At 40.6% G+C, this 19,851-nt stretch overlaps 1 protein-coding gene across 1 annotated transcript in view; it reads right to left on the bottom strand.

Moving 5' to 3' along the window:
- Nucleotides 1-19,851, bottom strand: part of LOC110088588 (dynein axonemal heavy chain 11-like) — a 269,144-nt gene that overhangs the window by 146,664 nt on the left and 102,629 nt on the right. Inside the window, exons 36-42 of the mRNA XM_078394150.1 lie at nt 17,853-18,057; nt 15,780-15,945; nt 12,907-13,009; nt 11,477-11,716; nt 10,618-10,779; nt 8,497-8,690; nt 4,002-4,164 (exon numbers count right to left, since the gene is read on the bottom strand). Coding sequence (XP_078250276.1) covers nt 4,002-4,164; nt 8,497-8,690; nt 10,618-10,779; nt 11,477-11,716; nt 12,907-13,009; nt 15,780-15,945; nt 17,853-18,057 — 1,233 coding nt within the window. The remainder of the gene's footprint in view (nt 1-4,001; nt 4,165-8,496; nt 8,691-10,617; nt 10,780-11,476; nt 11,717-12,906; nt 13,010-15,779; nt 15,946-17,852; nt 18,058-19,851) is intronic.

The raw sequence follows: 19,851 nt of genomic DNA, 5'->3' as shown, positions 1-19,851 counted from the left end.
AACGACTAAACAACAACTAACCAGAGTCAACCCTGCTTTGCTTCTAAAATAAAACTTTTTCCTGGATAGTTCTGGAAAAACTTCAGAGGCAAAATAGCAGCCAAAGCGTAGGATATGTCAGATGTCAATAATTTTAGAAAATCATCACTTTTGAATGAAACACTTTCCAACACTTTAACTATATGTTGCTAAGGCTGCAAGAGTCCCAGTAAGAATAGAATTGTAGGATATATTCAAATCATACTCTACAACCTGGCCATTCCTGGGGTGAAATGAGATGGGAAAGTTACTTTTTAAAAGCTAATTAAATGAAGTAGTACCCGGTGTGGTGGATAGTGTAAAGGACTAGGACCCTAGAGATTAGGGTTCAAATCCCCACTCAGCCATGGAAGATCACCGGGGGTGTGGAACTGGTAAAGTCACATCTTAAATTCCTCACTTGCTTTAAAAGCCCTTTTAGGGTCGTTATAAGTCAATTCTGACTTAATGGCATATAACTAATTATTTTATAGCTACAAATGCAGTCCCTCCAAAATTACTGTTGATCATACAGGTTTTAAAGAAGGAAATCTTTATTTCACTGTTTCTCAGCAGGAACTAAAATGTGTCCTGTTATAGTTACTGAATGCTACAGACTATTTCCCTGTGACAGGGGCGTATCGTATCCAAAGAAAAGCACGATGCGGCAGAATGAGCCATCAGCCAGGCTGTGTGATATTTTTTTCTTCAGTTTTGAATGAGACCACATACCCCATATACAGTATATAAAAATAATTTAAAAGTTACCATTACACCGAATGAAATAAACCTTCATAAAACTCCAATTTGTAATGAATCATAGTTATAGATTTGTTAATTAGAATAATGAATTAATTAGAAGTAATTTGTGATTTGTAACCAGTTACTTCTGCTTGTGCACTGGCTCCATGTATCACCTCATTCTTCCTGGAAAGAAAGCCGCAGCACAATTCTCTTGCCATCTGTTCTGGCAGTACTGCTGTGCACCAGAGAATGCGGAAGGAAACAGTTTCTTCCTTCCATCTGTAATTTGCCTCTACAGAGGACTCTCGACTTACAGACGGCTCCACTTACAGACTTTTCGAGTTACAGACTTTTATGGCTGCAAAAATTAGGTTCAACTTGCAGCCGGAGAATCGACCTACAGACTGGAAAAAAAACCCAAAATGGAACAAAAACGGCCAGTTACAGATTAATCGAGCTTCAATGCATTGTAGGTCAACGGAGCCTCACCCTACAGACTTTTCGACCTGCAGCCACTGTTGCAGTACTGATTAATTCTGTAAGTCGAGGGTCCACTGTATCGGGGATGAATGGGGGTGGATGAATTTCTTCATAAGAACATCTTCAAATTCAAATATTTCTTCATGAGGCCTTAAAAAATTATGGAGGGGGCTGGGAAGTGTGTGACAGATTCACCTTAGTCAACCAGAGGGCTTTGAGTGCTTAGCTTATCAGTCAGGAAATGAACTGGAGGGGGAAAAAAGATAAAATATCTTTTGTGTTCTGAATTCCTGTAAGGAGCAATGAATTGGGATTTCCCTCTTTTTTGCCACCTTTTGATTGGTACATGACAGGCAACATAGGTTAGCATTAGAGATGGGGGTATTCGTATACAAATATCCCCGCGCAGCTGGCGTTAACGAGTGGACCGGACTGTCCACTCATGCATCCAATGGTGACAGTGGCCCCTCTCTTCCTTCCGATTGCTCTGGAGCACCGCTTGACTAGCCACTCGGCTGGCTTGCAGGGAGACCCATCTTGCCTCCCTCTGCCAGGAGTGGCTAGCCAACCGGGAAGTGAATGAATGACACTTGAGAGCAATTGGAAGGATGAGTCAGGCAACCACTGCTAACGGATGTGTGAGTGGATGGTCTGGCCCCTGGGGCCAGACCCTCATTAACGTCAGCTGCACAGGGATATTCGTATAAGAAAACAAATACCTCCATCTCTAGTTAACATTAATAGGACACTACTTCTTATTTGTTCCCTGTAACACATTGATTTTGGAATAATGGGAGCATAACAACATTCCCTTTGCTAAACAATGAAACAACTAGAAATAGCACCTTTAAAAAACATAATAAATAATGAAATAACCTGTAAAGTCACTAAATATGGTCATTCAAACATTAAACTGAGGGAAAATTGGATAACAGCCTGATAAAGATGAATAGTAAATAAAACCAAACGTTTGTACAGCTTGGTAGCTTTGTAAATAAGAAGCCTAATTTTATTTAAATTTAAAGTTATTATATAAAATACTACTGTAGTGTATCTTTTAAATAATTTTTGAATACTTTTAATCTCAAATGTTGAAATTTATTGTTATATAATTCTGTTGATGATTTGTCACAGCTCTGTTATTGAGCTATCTATCTGTCTGTCTGTCTGTCTTATCTGTCTGTCTGTCTAACTAACTAACGAACTAACAAACGAACGAACGAACGAACTAACGAACTAACGAACTAACTAACGAACGAACGAACGAACGAACGAATGAACGAACGAACGAACGAACGAACTAACTAACTAACTAACTAACTAACAGGTCATAAGAATTTTTGGGGAGAACATGAGGGAGTCCCTCTCCATTTTTGTCATTTTTGTATTGTTAGGTTTGTGGGTTTGTTTGTTTGTTGCAAATTTACGTAGGTAAAATGGAACTTGCTGACAACATAGCACTCTACATCATAAACAATGGCAATCATTTTATTTTATTTATAAAACACACAGTTGCTCGGTTCAGTTACCGATCATTTGTTTTGTGGAAAGAGTAAAACAATACAAATGAATGGGGATATGAAGTTGATCAACCCACCCACTGCTAGCCACAGTGGCACAGGGTATTAAGGTAGTCCAAAGCTTTCTAGCTTCTTGTATTGCGGGCATCCTTCTTCACAGGAAATCAGTGTTGGTTCTGCTCATCACTTCTGAAACACTCATTTATAAGTGCTAAGATACTCAGGGAGAGGGTCTTTAAAATTCATCAGTGCTTGCTGAAATGGTAAGCGCTAACGCTCACACAACAGTAAAATGGAAGAGGCAGCCAAAATATGTATCTGATCAGAAAATTATGCTGCACATGACTCTTTAAAGAAAGGATGGAGGTGAGTAAATCCTAGTAATTCTTATTTGCTAATTTATCTATGTTATCAATGTACATTTAAAATTTCTCATTGTTAAAAATTTTACACTGCACTAAATGAGGAACTACGTAAGTCAGCCAGTTTAAAATCTGTCAGTCCTCATATTGTTGATATATTGTGATTTCAACACTTTTTAAGCACATGTGCATGTGAACACACACATGCACACACTCAACCAGTTGCCGAAACAAATCCCAAAAAGGGAATGAACAGAGCAGCTAGGTAATCACACAATCTTTAGATAACCATATTTATTACCCCAGTTCAGAGCCTGGAAAGTTAATTTTATGAATCTGGGGAAAAAATAGCCTGCCAAAGCTGCCCGTATTTGACAACTGGAATATGCTCAGCATTTCAAACCAATTGATAAGTAGCTTTAAATATTGCATGGACACAGAGAAGAAAGTGTACAGTGGACCTATGCTACTGATCCCCAAATTTGGAGTTTGGGGACACCCAGAAGCCCTGATTATTGACTGTGTTGGCAAGGGCTTCTGGATGTCATATTCTAAAAATGTCTGGGGTTCTAAGTTTGTGAACTACTGATCTAAACCAGGGGTGGACAAAATGTGGCTCTCCAGACATCGTTTAACTAGAACTCCCACCATCCCTCACCATTGGCTATGGTGGTTAGAGCTGATGGGATCTGTAGTCCAACTCAATATGGAGGGCCACAGTCTGCCACCTGATTTCAATGAAGACCCAGTTTTGAATGGGGAAGATATTTAATTGTCACTCATGGGATGACAGAGTAGGACATCTTACATATAATGGTAATAATGCAACCTATGATGGATGGTAATCTAAGGCCCCAAAAGCTTTCTCTGAACTTACCCTGAGATCATGGATTCCACAGCTTTTGTGAAGGGCTATTTGGAAGACTTTCAGGGAGCTAAGAAAAGCTGCTAAGCGGCACAAACTTTGCTTTCCACTTCCTCCAACTCCGATCAAAAGGGCATTTCCACAGGGGGCCTCAAGAATACGGTTGATGCGACAGCTGTAGGGCAATTGAAGATTAGAATGAGTTCAGATGCTTTTCTTAAAACCAATAGTTTGTGGTGATTAAACTTATCTTTAACATGATGATGTGAACACAGTGAGACTTCCATGTAAATATACATAAGGCTACGCTGCAGTTGTATCAGCTCCCTAAATATTTTTAGTCTATTAACTGATTAGCAAATTGATTATATTTTAATACACTTATGAGACACAAAGAATTGGCATAGATGCCTTTTCAAGATTGTCAAAGGAAGGCTTTTTCTCTCACACACATTACAAGGTTGCAGATTTTATATTGAAACCTTAGGATGGAAAGGTCATCTGGTGCGGTATAGTGAGAAGGAAACTTATCCATCTGTGCCGTCGACAAAGTAATTTGCCCTTCAATGACCCTCCATCAATTAATGAAGGGAAAAATATAACTTGCTATTAAAGCTTTCCCTAATTAATCTACCTATTAAACTAATTAAAAGTTGGTAGCCCTACAATCAACCTCTTTAGAACCATGGACTAGAAAAATACAACTTGTAATTTTAAGAACTTTCTTAATTTTGAGCTGCCTGCCACTTTGAATCTGACAGTACGTTTTTTAAAACATCCTTCTTGGTATCAGATGTAAATTTTTTACTAGCAATTTGCATCAAAATGGTAATGGCTTTGGAATTCATGGACAAAGACGGATGTGTAGGAAAACAAATTCGCAGCTCTGGAGAGAAACAAATGCTCTATACAGTAATATAGAGTTAAATGTTAAAATGAAGATCATGTTAAAGTGCAGATTAAATGTTAAAGAGTAATGCCAGTCCCTATGGCCATGCAAGCAAGAAGGATTTTTAAAAAATGTAGGAAACTCTGTTGACCTATATCAATAAACCAGTTCTAGTAGTTTTCTTTTCTATTAGCAGCAGTTTATTTCTATAACAAATGGATTTGATTTGCCCATTCAAGGCCAAACCACCTGAAAATACATTAAACACACATGGCTCATAACAATAAATTATTGCTGCCGGAGTACATAGGCTGGAATCCTCTTGGGGTTTGTATAAGGTTTACACAATTATCCACAGCTAATTATGGCTAATTGTTGAGGTTGTAAACAGTAGTGCAGCCAGGTGCATGAGAAGGCACGTGACCAGAGATGGACCACAGCACCTAGGCAACTAGCTGCAGGAAGCTACACAACCACAAACACCAATGGAATTCTTGCCATGGTAATCCATGCTGAGCACACCGAAGCTGTTGCACTGGGATCTGACAGTGGCAATCCAATTTCCGGAAGGTCTGAGGATTAAAGCAAAGCCTTGCAGTCATAATCAATAGAATGTCAATTTGGTGCATGGCAGCTATGAGGGAAAAGATGAACTTCCTGTTAGGGGCTGTTAGGAATGGGGAATAAAATGAAGTGGCACCCTAGTGCCCTTATATACAATATATAGGGTAGCCAGACTTGAAACAATATGCAAGGTTTATTTACTTATTTATTTTACTTAATTTCTATTCTTGCAATATAGGGACCTAAGGTAGTTCATAATTAGAGATAAAAGTTAGCCAAAGTAAGTTATATAATATTGAAAACAATTAAGAATATAAAATGCCACTAATTGAAAAACAGATTAAAAACACTTAAAACACACATGAACAAACAGTAAAATGTACAACTTTCCACAATAAAAATCCTTTCTAAACTATCCACTTGCTGGAAGACTGCTCAAAATGAAGGTCTTCACCAGTGGAAGGACAGTGGGGCGGGGGGTGGGTGGGGGCACCAAACTGGACTCTTGAGGGAATCCATTCAGGTAGCCCTCTCTGAAAGCAGTGCTAGAAAAGAATTTCATTTCAAATTATAATTCCCCCTGCCCCATTTACACATGTCTTCATTTTCAAAATGGAAAGAACTTGAATAAAAACAGTTTGAATGTGGAAAAAACCTGAAAAGGACATATCCATGTATTCTGGCCCAGAACACTTTAAAGTCTGTGTTGTAGCTCCATACATTTGATTGTAGTCTTTAGTTGCTACTAATGCAAAAATGCTTTTAAGACAGAGAGGGGACGGCTGTATCCCTGTCCCTTCTGTTTCTAGTACCCTTGCTCCCTTGCACATGGAGCACAATGATCTCCACTGTCTGTGAGGGCTTTCAAGATGACATGAACGATGACAGTCTGGATTTCCATGGAGTGTTCCCCCAAGACATCAGGCCTTCTAGTCAAACCTGTCACCCTCCAGGTATAGGGGAGTGGCGACACATGTATCAGGCAGGTACAACAGGGTCCTCTCTGTCCTGAGAATAGCCCTACCTACTGAGGCTGGCCCAAGTTGGTGGATGAAATGGAGAAGAAAGTGATGTAGAACAAACTGAGCCCCTCTCCTAAGGGGCAATCAGGGCTTCCCACAATAACCATCTATTTAGCAGACAGGGATCAGCGCCCTACTTCGCTGGCTGTACAGAGAGGTGAGTGTCTTGTGGATTGGGACATTCATCAAACATGATTAGTGCCACCCTCTCCCATCAGCATGCAGAGCAGTAAGATGTCAATCAGCGCCAGGTCTGATAGCTCTGCACTTTGAGGTTTCTCAACCAGGCTGGCGCTTCCCGTGGGATATCATTCTTTTATTGATTAGCTGCTTCTCTGCTGGGACTGAAGCTTCCTCAAGAATATTGCCATGCTCAGGTGGCCTCAGGCTGAGCTCAGTCTCTACATGCATGACTTCCTGCCAGAATAATTAAGTACCTTTTTCTTGATTAACAAGAAAACAAAACAAGATAAAAAAAAGTAATTTGATTTCTATTGCAGATCCCAGTGGAAGAGCCTTTACAAACTCTCTGGGAAACAATCATCGCTCTGCCGTACAGATTAGGTATACTCCGATTGGGCAGAGCACATATTAGTGCAATTCTTGAACACTGCTTCAAGATGCCACAAAAAAATCATCAAGTTGATTCCTCCTTACAAGTCCATATCCTCCTTACAGTGGCCCTTCCAGGCTCTCCTGGGTGTAAAGGTGGGTTGCCACAGGCTACACAAGTGGCGAGGGATACCCATTGGCCGCACACACTGCTGGTGATCTCAGACAGCTCCTCTGCCAGAAAGTACAGTGAGGATACAAACTCCCAACTCCAGGTTCCACAGCCAGGTGGTCCAACCTACTAAGGCACATTTACGGCTATTTTAAAAAATGTACTAAACCCATCACCCGTTACAGATAATGGAAATGCAGCATTGCTATTTTACAAGGGTGCATTTTATCGATACCATTTTGCCTCTCCAACCTAGAACTCATAATTTGCAATATCAGCGGGTTTAACGCTCTTGTCACTGAAATTAATGAGAAGTTGCTCCACTTCGGTGACATTATGTCTAAAGTTTGCATTGGTTGTTCAGAGCAGTTGGGGACTTCCTGGAGAGCACCAGAACTGGCAAAGAAATGCAAAAATTTAAACCAGGGGTTGCTTTCATTTTTTAGGTATGTTTCAGGAGGCCAGAATGGGCTGTGACCTATTTCAACCATGAAATGCCCACTCCTAGGCACTTCTACATGCTGCCCTACGCCTTCTCCCACCCCAACCCCCAGGAAAAGAGGTGCCAGGCAAGGACAGAAAGTCACAAAAACAGCCTGGGGGGCACTTTGCCCACCCCACAGTACACAGATAGTCTGAAAGCTACCCTATGAACAGAAGGTTGAAGAAGAAAGGAGAGAGGGGAGGGGATGCTAATGCAAACAGGTAAACCTTGAGTCTGGAATTTAAATAGCTTCATAAAGATACATAAGTTGTTGTTTTTAACCCCCATATGATAAATAAGAAGCTTCGATGCTGCTAATCAGAAATGCCATAGGACCCAGGAAAGCAAAATGGCATTTTCCTCCACTCCCAAGGCAATTTCTACAATGACTCTCAAACCCTCCTTTTTTTTCCCTGTCACACTTACACATGTCAGGAGATGTCAAAATATTTGAAAAGGGATCTAACAGTGTATAAACTGAATCTTAAAATATCCTTCCAGGTCATGCCGCTCTCTGTCCGTGAGCTTTCCCGTGAATTGAATGGCAGCAGCTGTGGACCCTGTTGGTGACACCGCACCAGAGCCACAGGTTACACACAGTGACTTTAAAGAATGTGAAGACTCGCAAGCTTTTGAAGTGAGCCTGCTGTTCTCCACGCCTGGCTAAGTCCTGACCAGTTACAGAGTGATCCCTGCCCTCTTCTGAACCTTTGCACAAGGCCATGCTTGAATACCTCCACAGCCTGCTTAGAAAAAACGTTTCCATTTCAGTTGTGTTGAGCACCAGAATGCCTTTCCCACATGCTCAGGCCGAGGGAACTTACACATGCTGTATGGCATCCTCAAAGAGAACAAGGTTCATTGCCGCATGTAGCTCGTTGTAGTGCTCTAAGGCCTCCGTTAAAATTCCGGTCAGCTTCTTCCAATCAGAGGCTGGAAAGTAACGAGGTTCTCCAACACCATGGGCAAAGTGGCAGTAAATTAATGGCTTGTGGATAAACATGTGCTCATCAACACCCTGGTGGTAACAAGTCAGAGATACAAACAAGCATTCAACCTGCACATTAACCCTTCAATTCAATCGGTGCTCTAAAGTCAAACTTCTAAACAAATAGTGAGACGTTGCCAGTTTGAAATGAAGCTCGCTGAGAGAATGAACTAAAACTTTGTTTTAACAATTGGCCCCCAGTGCTGCACTGCAACCTAAAAGATTTGTCTGGTAGCCAGATCTCACCCACATTTGCTCAGAAGAATCCCACTAAGCTTGGTAGGAGTTGGTGTGCAAGGAAACGTGCAAGGGATCGCAGGCCGAGCTGCCATAATCTCCCCCTGGTCATGCAGTGGCAAAGGTGAAGGATTGTTGCCATAACCATATCTCCCTGGAGAGTTGTTGTAGGCCGTTCTGTACACCCATATCTACTTATCTTTGTCTGTGTGCAGTTCTGTACTATATATGTCAGCATGAGTATTCACACACTGAAATACACATACATATGCCCCCATATAAGCATAACATCCAATCTATCCAGACCAGCTGAGTATTATGGAATAGTCAACTTGCAAAGGGCAGTGAGGTGGTTAGCTGGATATTGACTAGACGCGTAAGGGGTTGCTTTAAAAAAAAAAGGAAAATCTTATTCACAAATGGCGTGAGAACATCAACTCAATATTTTCTTCTCCAAGAATCAAGGAGCAATGTTTGATCTCAAAATCAAAAGACAAGTTCCAGCCGTTTTCATCGCTACCAAGAGTGGGTCTTTTGTAAAGCTATTTGGTCATAATCACCCATTTGAGAGCACTCTGGCCTGTGAATTCCAGTTCTACTGTCCTACTCTGCCCCTGCTTGAGACCCTAAGGCACTTCCCCCCACCAAGTGCACTTAGCTCAGCATATTTTGCAGTACAATAAGATTTGGTCACAACAAGACAGACAGACCGGAAAACACCCCCCTCTGCCCAGGACTGTCAGGATTGTAGCTAAGTTCACAGAAAACAGAGAAACCTGAGATGAAGAGGAGACGATGGCATCATTCTGCCTAATCAAGAGGTTTCATTACTCTGCCTTGGAGAGCCTTGGGCTGTAAGGCTTGACTTTGCACCTGCTCCAGTAAGTTCTACTGCAGACAGCAAAAGGTGACCATCCAGTTTAAACAGAGGACACAAAAGCTGGAAATAGCACTCTTTTCCTTCCTTAATATGAAAACCACTTTAGAGCCAAAATGGAGGACTTGGGTAGCACATTAACAGCAATGGTGCTTCCTCTAAGCAGCAAAAGATCTGTATGCCAGGGGCTTTTCTTTACCTCTACATCATGCATTACAATTAGGTTTACATTGCGATTGGTCGCCAGAAGACAAACAGGGCCACCATCTGATGAATAATTATCATTAGAAACACAAAGCATCTCACCCGAGTGAGGAACACTGGGATTAGCTGCCCTGTGTGTCTTCTCTGTCTGTTGTCTCTAGATGCTAACTGTAGATGGGTAACGTCAAAGCTCTGCCTTCTTATAGTTCACTGGGCGAAACAGCCCCAGCTAGCACAGGCCTATTGAGATGAATGGGCTCTGTTGGTAAATATCTAAGCCCCATAGAATTCAGTGGGTTTTTAAAGAAATCTATTTGCAATTGATCTTACAAATACAGGACAAATTCAAACAGAAGATAATCCTCTGTAAATTAGGGCACACACAAGGGAGGTGTTTTTTTTCCTAACAATCTCCAATGTGTGGGGAGAGGACCAAAAAAGGGGGGGGGGTGAGAAGAGGTTCCATCCTCCCCTTCCTAAACACTGCAGCCCTAATCTCACTTACTACTGAGATACAGATGTAGCTGCAAGTCGTGAATTAAAACCAAGGTGTCCTTGGGCCTCCATTAATGATGATTCCAGAGATGAAGAATGCACCGGGAGGAATATTTAATAGTGTAAGCCACACCGAAGACATACCTCAAAATATCTTTTTGCTGTATCAATAAGCACTTTGTGAAAATGTTCAATATCTTTTTCATCCATAAGTTTATCCGAATAGACTCGGGATGATTCATGAAACCATAAGTGAACCAAGTCAACAGGGAACTGCAAGCACTCTGGGGTTGCAAAAAGCATTCCCTGCAAGAGAGGTTGAAATATTTTTTTATTTGAACATCATCTTCCTTGATCATTGGGCTCTATTAACCAAAACATGCCATTCAATTAACTGTACCCTGGTGCCACCAAAAATATGTGGATTTGTTATTTGTGCATATATTTGATAGGCAATTAATGGCTCACAGTTTAAGCGCAACATAATGAGGTACAGTGGTTGTCTCAGGAACATTGATTCCTTTTCCTCCCACACTTACTCTCTATAAATTTTATTTGTGTAGAAATTATCTTTGTTTTTTAAAATTTGTCTCAGCTGCTTCTCAAGCACGAGTTTATGATTTTGTGTCTTACCTGTTTCCCCTGATATTTTCTACTGGGTGTTATCTAAACTTTACAAAAGCCTGCTGTAATCTGCCTCCCCCTCCAGATGTTTTGAACCAGAAATGTGAGGAGTACAGTATCCTATTGAAAAGCCTTCCTAGTGATGTTATCTCATGAATTCAGAACGGTTCTTTCAATGCTGCTAGGGAGAGAGGTGGGCAACTGCCGGAGGGCCAGATCTGCCGCACCCCCAATTCAGGAGGGCTGGTCTGCCCTTCAAAACCTGAAACAAATTTACTCACCAAGGGCCCAGCTACTTGAACATGGGACAGCCATTTTTAGTCAGGGAAGCTGTGGATACGCAACAAGTAAGAACAAGGAGTCTAGTGAGCTGTATTACCTGGAATATGCGCGTCAGATCTCTTAAATTGAAGATGTAATGAAATCGAATGGCTGTGGGCAGGAAATTTTGGGCCATCTTCTGGTGTAGAGAAATTGCAGCCTGCGTAAGTGTGCCAACCATCTTGACCAGGCTGTAGCAGAAGCCCCCTTGCTGGAAATGCGTATTTAAGATCTTGCCATAGATAGTGGCTAAAGCCTCAGTTCCTGGGAAGTGGACAGCAAACACAGAGAAGTGTCTCTGAAAGAAAAAAATGGGGGTGGGGTGGAATGGTGACAGAGAGGCTTAATTCATTGTACCCTTTTAATTATTTGAAACTTTTTTTTAGTTATTTGAAACTTTGAAGGCAGATGTGAGAAATGGAATGACTTTGGTAGGTAGAGGATTAAAATTTCTCCAAACATACAAATCTCAGAAATCAGGTTTATAAATTAAGAACATGTTTACCTTCCAATGACCAAAGACATTTCAAAGCACACTAATTACGGAAGGAGAATCAGGTGCTACGAGGGCCTACTTGGAAGGGAAAAAAACACGATAAACATTTGTCTAGTTTTACCCATCATCCAGTTTGGCATCAGTGGGTGATTTGTGGTGTACATACTTATGAAGATTTAAATTATAGCTACAATCCTGTTAATGGAATATTAATAAATTAATCCTAAGAATTCTTGTCAAATTATTAATTTTTTAGTATATTTGTATAGGTTTGCATGGGGGAAAGTGATATCCCTAAAGCAAAAAGCATGCTTTCTTTTATGCACTGGAGAGTTACGGCAGCCATATTCTCAAGAGAGGCTTTTCCATCTGTGTAAAAGAGAAGACAAACAACTTCTCTTAATAAGTACACATCAGGGTCAGTTAAAAGGTGAAGGCATTGGTTGACTGACTAAATCTAACCCAGTTACACTATTGTGAATCTTAGATTCAAGTCAAAATCCTGTATCTGCCTCAGTCTCTGATATCAGATTGATGGGAGATCCTACTGTATTGTGTTTTGAATTCTGTATCATGTGACACATTGCCTGTCTGACAGAATCGTCCACACAGAGAGAACTTCAGTGGATAAAGGTGTTTTTTTTTCCTGATAGGGGCTGATGTCTGTATGGAGAACTGGGACATAGCTAGGTCGATGAGAATAGACTTAATCTTGTTCTTCAGTTTTATATGAAATCCAGTTATTTATATGTAGTCTCTCTAACTCTTTTTTTAAAAAAAACACAGTCCTTTTTAAAATGTAAGTAAACAAGTGAGGAAATGGCTTCCTTTATGTATTTAAAACCAATCACCACAACAAAAAACTCTCCAGAGTGGTAAATATGAGGGGGCAAAAGAAAGTCGACACACTTCAACTTGCTAGAATTAAAATAGCTTTAACTTTATTAGGAGGAAGAACAGCTTGTTCACATTTGGCACGTACGGCAACCCACCTGAAGACGCTGATTTACTGAGAAACTTCCAGCCGTGGGATTCATGCACGTGACATACTGACAATTGTGAATTTCTTTCAAAATGAGTTTCTGTCTGTCATACCTATGTAGTTACAAAATAACAAAGGGATAATAAACCTCAATTGTATATTCACAGTTTGAGATCCCTATTGACAGATCTTCACAGTGAAGGCTGCCGTAAGAAAGTCTGATTATGAAGCCCTCTGTTAAAAGACTTGAAAACCTTTCTTTTGTACCTGTTCCCTTACGCGAGATTTCTATAATTCTCTTCAGCAACTCTGAAGACTGACAGAACCTCAATTTGGCCTGCTCTCATCAAATTATGACAGTAGCGTTCAAGCATTTACTGTGCAAGGAGAGAGTTTCCACTGTTGGCTTCTCTTCAACAAGGCCACTGAGAGTCGTGACCGATTTTGACGAGTGCAGCAAGTTGGTAAACAGGCTGTGACACACATGGATAGATAAAGATTTCAGGATACTACTTGTGAACTCCTTGACCCAAGCCAAACTCATATACCAAGCAATGTAAAAAGCCTCTAGCTAAGACCTCAAACAGCTATTGGGGATTGATATAGAGAGAAAGCTCTGACTTGTTGCCTGTTCCACGGCTTGGTCTGTAGAGAGTCTACAAGCCTTGCCTTGTTCATCTTATCATTCATACTGACAAAATCTGATAGGAAAAGATGGAGTCAACAGGCAATGGGACACCGGGAATGGAGCCAGCATTGAGAAATCATGCACCAACACACATCTTGGGAACACCACGTTCAGGATGAATGCCTGAAGGGAAGGGGGCTGATATAGTTCCATTCTGTTTTATGCTGATAAGACCACACCTCTGGAGTACTATGCCCACTTCCAGGTGTTACTTTATAAGAAATACCCTAACAAAATGTACAGTATGTTTTGAAAAGTTTCAGGATTGCATTGGGGGCAACGTGCTAGTCACTCTTCTCTAGAAATGCTCTATCTGCACCTCTGGAAAGGGGAGAGGATTGGCAATCAGTTCTTATAAGAAACAATTGAATGAGCTGAATAGATTTAGTTTGTAAAAGAGAGGTTTAGGAGAAGGCTTAATGGAACAGTGTCATGTAGAAGACAACACACGGTTGTTTTGTGTTTCTTTAGAGGGCAGAACATGTGTAGCTTGCATGGAAGCATGTTTCTGCTAAGTATTGGAAGAAACGTCCTAATGGTGATCTGTCTGATAGCAGAACAGGCTGTCTCGCAGGGCAATAGAGTTTTCCTGGATAAAGGTATTATAGCGGGGTTTTAACAGGCATTTGCCAGGGATAATGTAGCTCTGCACTCAGTAGAGGTTTGAGTTAGATGAACAATCAAAATATTATGCTACGGTTCTATGGCTGAAATCCTGTGTTCTTAGCATAGTAAGTCACACTAGAGGAGGCCCATCTGAGTCAATGGAACTCACAGAAGAGTTAACTCACCAAATCCCCACTTATTTAGTGGGCTTACTCTGTAGTGACTTGTTATGCCAAATGAAAGGATTTCAGCCAATGTTTCTAAATTCTAGAGATGAATTTTTATTCTAGTACCAGTGTGGCTGGTTAAGCCACCAGGATAGTCTATTGCAGCAAAACCAACAAGGAATCTCCTGGCAACTTGAAGATGAACAAGGGAATTTTCAGCATGGGTTTTCATGATCTACAGCCCAGTTCTTTAGACAGGTGAAGTGGGCTGCAATATAATTTTCCTAAACAGCATTATTTTGCTGCATTTCCCCCAGATTCCTGTTTACTTGTCCTGACTACCTGATGACAGACAGGTGGGGCACATACTGTAGTGAAGGCAACATGCTAAAATCCAGTTGAAGTGTATATTGTATTCATGACCCAGGGAATTAACTATTGCCTTAAGTAAAATAAAGTCTCTGGACTTTGTCATCATTCAGCCTAGACAACATTGTGTTGTGCATCAGGATTAATAGTCCTGTTATACTATACAGAACGATTTGTCCATAAAAATGATTAATCCAATTAAGGTAGAACACAAAACACAAGACTTACTTTGGTTAATCATGCAGGATAACCCAAGATGACAACACACCACAAATACCATATTGCTGTTTCTTTTACAAGGGCTGGGCAACATCTTGGATACTGAGGGATCCCCATCAATAACCTTTTGCTACTATCACGTTGCCAGATTATGGTGATAGCAGCCCATCACTTTTGCTTAAGAACTGCTAGCATGCTGCTGAAATTCAGTGGTGCAGTTGCACTGGCAGGTGGGGAAAAAAACTTTTAACAAGATGCATGGGGAGCATACGACAAGCTTTAGAACAGAATCAAGATTCTGTGTCCTCAGCTAAAACATGGTGTGCACTGGGAATACACCTTGGTCCTGAAGAATGACCCTGTCCAGCCATTGATCAACCATAAGAATGTGGTATCAACAAATTTTGGCAGCATGGTTCTGATTTAGGTGGTGGCACTGGTAGCATCTTGGAGAACAGCATCTGGCCCAGGGGCTGTATGTTGCCTCGCTCTTCTCTACATATACAAAAGTGATTTCCAACCTTGGGCCCCCAGATGTTCTTGGACGACAACTCCCACAAGGCTTCATCACTAGTTGCTGGCCAGGATTTCTGGGAGTTACAGTCCAAGCACATGTGTGGATCCAAGGTTGGGAACCACTGGTCTAGAATATATAAAAATCACAAATATTAAATTTCCCCCAGTGAACACAATAGTGATTCATAATCATAAACACATACCATGTTATTTTAACACATATATTCAGATTTGTATTATTCAAGTTGGCGGTTTCCAAATACACATGGATAATTTTAACTGACCAAGTCCAAAACTTCAAAAAAAAAAAAAAAATACCAGTGATGATAGTCAAGGTGCTGTCTCATCAGAGTATGAGGCTGGACAGTTCCAAAGGCATCAACCTCAGGCATATTAAGATCATCAATGAAGTAAATTAATTTTTTCATGCCTGGAGGAGCATAATTTCTGCCAGCTTTCTTTTCCAAGGATCTTTCAAGAACACCTGCCAAAAGCATAGAAGATGCATGAGAATGATAGAACGATCAGTGAAGTTCCGCAAAAAGAAAAAGCATACAGGTCAAATTGCTGAAATGCTCAAATAGACCACAACTATTATATCAAGCTTCTTTATTTATATTTCCACATGATTGTGTCAAATCTCTAAGGGGATAAAAATCTGGAAGTATTTTGTGGCATTTTCTGAGGAGGCAACCAGAATATGACAGAGTGACAGATTTTAAGGCCAATAACTGCCTAACAGTTACGTTTCTATAATATGCGAAGAAGAAGAAGGAAGCACAGGAGCCGAAATCATCTGACATTTTTGGAAGCACAATTTTTCAGCTACATTTTTTAAAAAAAACAAACTCTAGCATGAGTCATTACAGGAAGATCAAAGTCTGTGCTCTGTCCTCTTCCTCCTCTTGCAGCTAGGAGGATGGTAAGTCAGCCTTCTCAGTTCTAGCGTCCCAAATGGGAGATACTTTGCAGCGGTTCCCAGCCTTGGGTCACCCAGGTGTTCTTGGACTACAGTTCCCAGAAGCCTTCACCACTAGCTACACCAGCTGGGCTTTCTGGGAGTTGCAGTCCAAGGACATCTGGGTGACCCAAGGTTGGGAAGCACTGCTCTGCTGGGAGGCTCACCTAAAACTGGTGTAATTTCAACATCATGAGAAGTTCCTTTTATTGGTTTTTATTGTTCATCTTGCTTAAATTGGCATTTATTGCTCTTCTGTTCCTCCCGGGTTTTATTTTGCAGTGTTTGTTTAACTGTTTATTGTTTTAATTGATGCTTATCAGTATTCATTGAAGTTTGCCATTTGGGAAGACACGTGACTTTACAAGGGAGAGACCTCAGCCCATGCTTTGCATTCAGAAGCCCCTGCGTCCTCTCCCTGGCATCTCCTGCTAAAGGGATCAGGCAGCAGGTAGAAGAAAGCACCTTTGCCCAAGACCTTAGAGAGTCAACACAACTCTGAACTGTTTGCTCTACTGAATTTTTTTTATCACTCATTACTATCATGATATGATTATATTAATATCATTAGCTCCTTTTTGAAGACTGTTTGCTTTGAGAAGGGGGTCTAGAGACCTACTACATAAATGAATAGCATGCCATAGAAACAACATTGTTGACAAAGCAGATAATTGTCAATTTCTGAGCCAATTTCTTGACCTTCTGCTGAGTGGGAAGTCCCTCCAATGTGGGATGGCGCTGCATGCACAAACACTGCTGTTGCAGTAACAAAGGGAGGGCTTTCTTCATAGAGATCACCATGTGTGTAACGGCAATCCTTATGTAAGAAACACGATTCCATCTTACCACTCAGCAGATGCTCAGTAGGCTACTTGCCCAGAAATTATAAGGAACTGCATCCAGACTTCGTTATAGACTCACAGAAATCAATCAAGCTTAAATTAATCATGGTGACCTAAGTTTCATGCATTTCCAAGAGTCTATTTGAAGTATGACTGAGTCTGAATCCAACTTATCATATACACAGGGCTAAATTAATATTCCCAACTATAGTATGGCTATTGAATGAATGAGCCTTGTTAGGTATGAAAACAGGACCCATCAACTCAATAATTCTACTCTAGTGGGACTAGCATTTGGAACTAGACTGAAGGAAAATGTTCAGTATTTATAATTCACTTATTTACCAAACAGATTGCCTTGACATATAATATGTCACAAACATCTGAAACTGTGAAGATCAGACCACCTGTCTGCTGCCGAGAGATCTGTGATCAATCTTTCCCATGCTTTTGGATTGCATTTTCTGTCAAAAGGTGTGTGGTAATCTTAATATCTAGTTCACAATTTTGTGATGATGTGGAGTAGCTCTCACTGAACAAGAGAAAAGACAGAATTATTTGAAAACTGGTAGTATGGCAGTAACTACGTACGCTGCAGCATAGCAGATGTTGTATAATAATTGAAAGGGACCTTGGTCACCATATACTCTTCAGATAGCTTGGCAAGCTTGTCCATCATGAGGATCGTTTTTCCAACTCCAGCATTTCCCACCAGCATGATGGGCTGACCCTTCTCCAAAAGCAAATCCACAAAATATCTCAAGCGGATGGTTTCGGATGTATGAATCAAGACGGTCTGTTCCCGCAGTCAAGGCACAGAGGATTATGCATTTCAGAAGCAGGGGAAAAGATATATGTTATGCAGTTAAGAGTGTTCTTTCACAATGTAAATCAATGTAATTGTTTTTATACTTCAATTTAGATGACAGAAAAGTGAACTTATATATTAAGATTAAACAAGTGGAAATATATTACGGTTACTCAAACTTGATACTTGTCATAATCTTAATTTTGCAATAACAATGAATGATTTTTGACACCGCAAGATCAGAAGCTAAATAGCTGTTTTAGCAAGATTACATTATATAGCATCTGTAACTCAGTGCTGCGTTTTGCTGTCATTTAAAATGCTGTGAAATGTAATATGAGAATTATTGCAATGTCTATATTCACATTTTCAGATATAAATGACATGCTATAAACATAAGTCATAGTGCTACCATATGATTATGCTGAAATAATATAACATGGACATAAATGAAGAGAAATGGTGTCAGATTGTCTTTGCCCATATGTGGGGCTGAAAATTCTACCCAAGGAGATAAGAATTAAAATTAGGGAACCAAATAAATAGGACAGCAATCGTTTTATTTGTGGAATAAAAAGACCTGATGTCTTTTGAAAATGAATTTGTAGATGTACCTTAATATATATCACCCCGGGCAGTTCATTTAAACTGCCAATAATAGCTATATAAATGGCAGAGATGGAATATGAACCCAACTTGTACAGGAGGTAATACTACAATCTGGTGAGCTCTCTCTACAAGGTTCCAAATGAAAAATAAACTGCAGGTCTGTAATGGAGTGTCGTTTGTACAAGCCTGCAAAGGCTCTAAGGCAGATAGAAAAATGTGCATCCTTGAAGGGAAATAAACTCACTGCAAACTGAATGACGCTCAAAGCTTTGTATGTTTCAGCCACCCTTGTGAACACGAGCAAAGACACTCCTATCGGGGTTACGAGGAAGTGTGCACCGTAACAACGAAAGCCTAACGATCACACGAGGGCTCTAATTAATTGTGATTCCAGGTTCAGTTTCTATTTTCATGATTAATTGATATTGTGTTGTCTTGGGTAAGTTAATTAACTTATCTGTGCTTAGTTTAGTCAACTGGAAAATGGACATATTATTACTTAATTGTATCAGAGGGATTCATTGGGACTCCCTTAGGGTTGGGGCCCTAGAACACTCAGCCACAAGTTCCACTTGAGGAGAAAATCATTTATTGTGCCACGAGGGTAGCCTTCTGATGTGGCTGCCTTCCGTGTCAATGAAGTATAATCTGGGTTTGGCTGGAATCTCAATTGTTCAAGAACCGCAAATATGAAGCTCTATTTCACTTAAGAAGGCAAATAAACACTCATTCCTGTGCTCTGTCATGCCAGGGATCTGGTGGAAAGAAAAGCCCCTACCTCTGAGCTACAACCCAAAGCTGTCCTCATCAGAGCTTTGATGAATCATGTAAGGAATAACAATGTGACTAGAATATACTGATTTTTTTAAAAAAATCACTTGGGAGGACAGTTTTTAAAGTATCATCATGCTTTTGAGTTAAAGGGACAACAATAGTGTGCTGTCGAATCAATTCTGATCCTTACCAGAGTTTTCTGGGTAGTTTCCATTTCCCTTCTTCTGGTGGGTGCCCTGGGACTGCGCAGGTGGCCCAAGGACACCAGGCTGGCTCTTCTCCCTGGAGACAGAGTGGGGGAATCAAACTCCCAACCTCTGGCTCTGCAACCAGATGCCTAACTTACTGAGTTAGCTAGCCACCTTAAATGAATAATATTTACTCATTATTCTCAAAATA

Source organism: Pogona vitticeps, chromosome 1 (assembly GCF_051106095.1).
Source record: "Pogona vitticeps strain Pit_001003342236 chromosome 1, PviZW2.1, whole genome shotgun sequence".
Classification (NCBI taxonomy): domain Eukaryota; kingdom Metazoa; phylum Chordata; class Lepidosauria; order Squamata; family Agamidae; genus Pogona; species Pogona vitticeps.
This window is presented reverse-complemented; position numbering and strand designations above follow the sequence as displayed.